Source organism: Austrofundulus limnaeus, unplaced genomic scaffold (assembly GCF_001266775.1).
Source record: "Austrofundulus limnaeus strain Quisiro unplaced genomic scaffold, Austrofundulus_limnaeus-1.0 Scaffold442, whole genome shotgun sequence".
NCBI lineage: Eukaryota > Metazoa > Chordata > Actinopteri > Cyprinodontiformes > Rivulidae > Austrofundulus > Austrofundulus limnaeus.
In genome coordinates this window covers 363,153-369,136 of record NW_013952844.1, presented here as the reverse complement: position 1 = coordinate 369,136, position 5,984 = coordinate 363,153, and the positions used below count along the sequence as shown (strand labels likewise).

The 5,984-nt window shown below is 34.5% G+C and overlaps 1 protein-coding gene across 1 annotated transcript in view; it reads right to left on the bottom strand.

The window, feature by feature from the left end:
- The window catches only part of grin2da (glutamate receptor, ionotropic, N-methyl D-aspartate 2D, a), a 100,899-nt gene that overhangs the window by 45,532 nt on the left and 49,383 nt on the right, over nucleotides 1-5,984 (bottom strand). Inside the window, exons 6-7 of the mRNA XM_014024850.1 lie at nucleotides 5,609-5,723; nucleotides 1,146-1,351 (exon numbers count right to left, since the gene is read on the bottom strand). Of these exons, the coding sequence (XP_013880304.1) occupies nucleotides 1,146-1,351; nucleotides 5,609-5,723 (321 nt within the window). The remainder of the gene's footprint in view (nucleotides 1-1,145; nucleotides 1,352-5,608; nucleotides 5,724-5,984) is intronic.

Here is a 5,984-nt window from a genome sequence, read left to right as displayed (position 1 = left end):
TGTGTGTGTGTGTGTGTGTGTGTGTGTGTGTGTTCTGTGATGAGGAAACTCAGCATGGAGACACAGCCCAGAGGAGGGGCTGATCCCAAAAGGTGGTTCTAGTCCCATCCGGTCGTTTTTGTTATTTTTGCTCCCCTGCCTGCTGCCTCAGGACCCAACAGGATTTCTCAAATATGCATGAAGGAGTCAAAGCAAGACAGGTTGATTTAATGTCTTTCGGGTGTTAAAATAACTCTAAATTGCAATTGCTATTTTCCTTGACCAAGATTAGCAATTTTATCGCATTGTTCAATAAATATATTGATTAAACAATTCATGAGCTCAGTGATTATGAGAGAATGTAAAATAATAAAAAGCCATCATAGCCAACATTAAGTTGAGTAGAAATTCATACTTGATTTGATAAAAATAGAATGCATGAATTCATAAAACAAGACAAATGATTACAATAAATGTGGGTTTCTCCGTCACCTGGTTAACAACAGTCCACTTGTTCTCAATCTATGTCTGACATCTGATCTGTTGAAATGTTTTTGATTTCGACATCCTTCCTGCACATCAYGTTCACACCGACAGAGAAGCAGTGTGGGTTTCTTACTTTAATTAAAATCCCTCCAACGATCTACTCACGCTGTCCTTTTTGTTTATTGTCTGCATTGAATAAAAGGCAATTAACCCCAGTTTGTCAAGTGATTTTAAATTTCCCGTGTCATTTTATTGAACAGCATTAACAGCACTTTGATTTAAAATGAATACTCTTATCCTATATTTGAAACATGTAGATAAAAAATTAAGAAGAGGTACATTTTTTTCCTCAATGGGACATTTAAGTTGATTTCCCTTGTTTAAATGTACTGATATCATGTAAAAAAGTATTTCTTTCACTGTATACTGCACCTTTTATAGTTTTACTATCTTCTCCAGGCACAATGAAATCTTAAGATATGGAAAAAAAAGTAATTTTGTCAGGATGAGAAATCACTTTTTTAACACTAAACCAAATTATTTTAATAATATATTACCTACAAATTTAATAAGGTAAGATCATGTCTTTAATACTTTTTATTCCCTCAGTTTAACGGTGTAAAAGAAAAAAGATCCTCATTTAAGTGTCTGAAATGTACTATCATTCCCGTCTGCACTACCTGGAGTTAACTGGCATGCGACAGGGTACGGAGTCCCGGATGCACGAGCCGGTCCCTGTCTCAGCAGGCTCCACGATAACAAAAGGCCTTTCCTCCAGGGTGACCACTCTGAGGTGCTGCGAGTCGTCCAGGGGCTTAAGGAAAAAACTGTAACGAGACCAGGGATGGTAACGGAGGCGTAGATGACCATTTTCCCAGTAACCGACCTGGAAAACAGACAAAAARGATGTTTTAAGCAAAGGTGGCTCAAAAAATGAATAAAAAAATGTTGATTTTAAAATGCTGAGGGGAAAATAATAAATAAATAAATAAATAAATAAATAAATAAATAAATAAATAAATAAATAAATGCAAGATTTGCTAAAAACAAAAAACAATAATTCTGTCTTTTTTTTTACATTTCTTATTAATACCGCTGAGTAACTGATCTAATTTTTTTAATACTGACACTGGATTTTCCAAGAATCATTATTAATGTCTTTTTTTCATGAAYACTTGTTGAAATATTCAGTATCTCCAAGATGACATTAGATTCTTTTTGATTCATTAATTTACATTTCCCCCCTGCTTTAATCTACTTTGGAAACTAAAGTAAATTAAGCGTTAAAAMACAGCTTTTTAGTTTAAAGTCTGTTTCATGGTGACACCTAAATTAATAACTATACAATTGTATCACATGGTTCTACTGTGTTTGTAAAAACAATGTCACTATTCAAGTTACAATTTGAAAGACAAAAGGAAACGTGCTTTAAATCAGAAATATTTTCTCTAAAACATTTACAACATTAATAGTTTACTAAAATAGTTGTATATTTTCTCAACATATTGAATAATTCGTGCTCATCTCTCCCCTCATTATAAACCTGTTTTCAAACTGTTTTTGTCTCTGATGCACWCTAATAACAAAATCCAGCACTCTGCCTCCATTTATCCATTTTCTTTACCYGCTTTTACCTTTCCAGGTCCTGGTGGAGCTGGTCACTGAGGGGCAGAGCACACCCTGGACACATCTCCAGTCCATCGCAGGGACACAAAAACATTCGCACTCTCACTCACACCTGGAATATATTTTTTCTTCATTTTTACAGTTATCAATTAACCTGACATGAGTGGTTTTGAGGAAGAAAACAGAAGAATTCAGAGAAAGCCCATGAATAAATGGAGAGGCAACAAAAACAGCCAAGCAGCATACCTGTGATCTTCTTTCTTTTAGAGAAACATAATCATTGTATTTCTTAAGTTCAAACGCCTGTTGTCATTTATTTTGTGTTACGTATATAAATACATTTTTAAGAGTCAGTATGCTTGTATTCTGTACAGCTAAATCGTTCTGCCTTTGTGTAGCTTTTTTTTAGTAGCCATAATGTCCTTCTTTTCTTGAAGTTACCCACCTGATTAAATCAATGTTTATCACTAAAATAAAACTGTTTTCAAGAAGAATGTTGCAGCACTTAACTCAAGTTTAGTGGAAGACAGATTGGATGGCACAACAAGAAGTTGTTCCAAATAAAAATACAGCTGCTACTCTTTTTTTTTTTCATAGTCGTTAGGCATGCATTCATCTATGTGACTCTTGCCAGCACTGAATTTATCGCTTTGGATTGTTTTTCTGTCCCACTTTTACTCTGATAGTGTACTGTATATGCTTACGAAACAGCAATAAATTCTGGCCACCACGGAACATTAGAAATATCATTCCAAACAATATATATATTTTGAGCTGTTATAACACTGCAGAATTTCTGAAAAAAAAWWWTWAWYMWTTTTTTWWTTWWYMAWTWAAAMMRKKGKKKKRARRAAWTWMMAWKKTTTTTTTTACTATTTTTCCTTTGCAGTATAGCATTTATAAATAAATTAATGAAAAGTTAAGTCTGTCTTTTTAATTTTGTCTGTGAGAGTAATAAGGTTGTTGTGAGAGTGAGAGAGTGCATGGAGGATTGACTTAATTAAGCAGATTAATGTAGCAGAGCAGAGTATACAGTCTGCAGAAYCCTTTCAGTTGCTCTTGACATTAATACATCTACAATGGTGCTGTTAAGTTGTAGTGTACCTCAGGGATGAATCCTCGCCCCCTCATTATTCTCCATTTGCACGCTGTCTATTTGCCAGCTTCTTTAGAACCATGGTGTCAGTTTTTGTTTTATGCAGATGACACTCAACTGCATGTGACTAAATGATCTTCAGATCCTAGCCTTGCCAATGTTGCTTTTGTTATAGGCATTAAACTCTAGATGGCCAAAATTATCCTCAACAATGCCAAAGCAGACGTCCTATTTGGTCCCACATATTTTTGTCATTCTTGTTGGGCTCAGACTTAGCTGTCTCTCAAGTAGTATGGGACAKAAAGGAAATAATAATAATCTATTCATAACCTCACGCAAGACTTTCTGCCTTATTTATACTAGTTGAGGGCAATCTAATATATATGCTATATACATATATAGCATTTTATTTTAACAAATGAGAAAAGAGAGGTTTTATATGCTTTTAACCACTCTCAACTTGTCATGTCTTTTTTTCTGTCATCTTCAGTTGTTCACAATCAAATATTGTTATTTATCATTCCAGTGTCCAGCCGATGGCTCAGCTTTCTGTCTGGGACAAAGGAAGCATGGACCTTTTTCTGTTTTGTTAATTTCTGCCAACAAAACTAAAAAAACCCAACAATTTATTTTCTTACAGACCAAACTTGATCTTTTCTTGCAAACTACATCTTTGTTTAAAAAGTGTTATACAGTTAGTATAATTATCAATATTATTAATAAAATAACACATTTGTATCAGTTTAACAGAAACCCACAATCAAAAAGAGAAGAGCGGCTGTTTCTTATTTTAATGGAAATAACACACAACTTAACATCATCAGTTTACTTGAACAATGGAGGCTGACAACCTATTACTGTTTTTCATCAAGCATTGTCAAGCGAAGTCTATTAATGAGACTTGGTGGGAATGTTTTGGCTGCATGTGATAGATTAAAAAGACAAAAAAAGGCTTCTTCTGAAACAGGATTTTAGCTCTAGTTGTAACTGAGGTTTACAAAAATAAAGCTTGAATCCATTTTGGTTGATTTGCTGAATGATTCCTGTTAAACTCTCAAGTTTACATTTTTTATTGAAAAAACAAAGAAATGAAGACTTGCTTTATTGTTGCATCACAAATAAACTGAATCTAAAAAAAGCTGATGTAAGAAAAGGTTCTTTGACAGCACACGTCTAATAAAAGCAAGATTGTTTTATTTTTTATTTATTGTCTGTTTTTGCCCCACAAATCTTTGCTCCTATTCAAAGAGCACTATGTTTTATAAAATGAGGAAGTGGTCAGTTTTATAAGATGCATGCTAAAATGTACATTTAATAGACACAGTCAGCTTTCAGTTTTACATAAAATAGTAGCAGATGGAGTTATTTTGCTGCACTGTCACGTTGAAAATATTGTGACAAAATTAGTAAAACTACATTTGGATTTGTATGCAAAATACAATTTCTCATTTAATAAGTATGAAATTTAGGAAACAAAAAGTTATCTCCAGGAAAGTATTTACCTTTTTCATGACCTAGGTACTGTATAAGTCCTATTCTGTTCAAATCAAAATGTGATTGCAGAAACATAACCTTTGATAGATGCTAATATTTTGTTTTTACCAATTAATGGATGACTGCTTTAACATCTGAGCCACACTTCCTCAAGCACCACCTGAAGCACATTAGCATCAGATATTGGTTCATTTGGGCTTCTGATAAAAATGTAATGAGATGGCATGGRATTTATTAGTCGGTTCTTAGCTGTAACTGGTAAATTAGAAATTAGAGGAGCGGCACGGGGACAAAAAGCTGTTGCCTCAAAGGGAAAATGTCACCGGTTCACCTCCACCCCCTTTTATGTGGAGATGGCATGTTCTCCCTGTGAACATGTGGTATTTTATCCAGGTATCAGGTGCTTAAATTCAGAGAAACACATTTAAATCAACTTATTTCAACTGCTCCATTACATTAAAGTTGCTGCTTTATGTGGGTTTTTCCTTTCACTTTTTGGAAAAAGCTCATTGAACAGGAATGTAAAGAACAACACTTTGATATCTGAGACCGTAAACGTATGCTTCACCACATGCTTGAGTCGGCACATATCGATGAAAAATGCTGAGTCGTAAAAGGTCAGCATCAAATGAAAGGAGGAAGTATTAAAAAAACTTATTTTTCCTTTGGCTGCAGCAAGTGATGAGAAACAATAATTCCCATTTAGAGGAGACCTTAGATCTGCGACTGTTACTACACGGCTGTTACACACGGGCCCTGTCAAAGGTATTGGACTGTGACTTAAAGCTGGTGAACAAAGCAAATAAAAAAGGAATAAAACAAAAGATTTAATGTGATATGAGAGAGGTGAGATTGTGTATTGATAAGTTGTTTGATGGCTGTTAAATTTTTGATGATTATCACCAATTTGCACAGCTGTGTACTCACCTCCTCCCATCCTCTCCCGTTGGTGTAGGAAATGACATCTATTAGTGGATTGGACAAGTAGCCATCACTTTTGAAGGAATAGTCTCGTCCACCAATGGATATGTTGGAGAAATACCTGTAAGGAAAATTGGAGAATAGGGAGATGAAATAAAACCTCTTTATTAGGGGTGCAACGATACAGAAAATTCACGATTCGCTTCAGTTCGATACTTTAGTCTCACGGTTCGATATGTGTTCGATACAAAAAAAGGAGAAATGTCCATGCCCTTTTTAACTTGTAATTTAATTATGAACGTTCGTTTAACCTCAAAAGTGCAGTTTTTAAATTAAATGTTGCTGAAACAGCAAGTTTCTCAGTGGATCTGTGCTCAAAAAT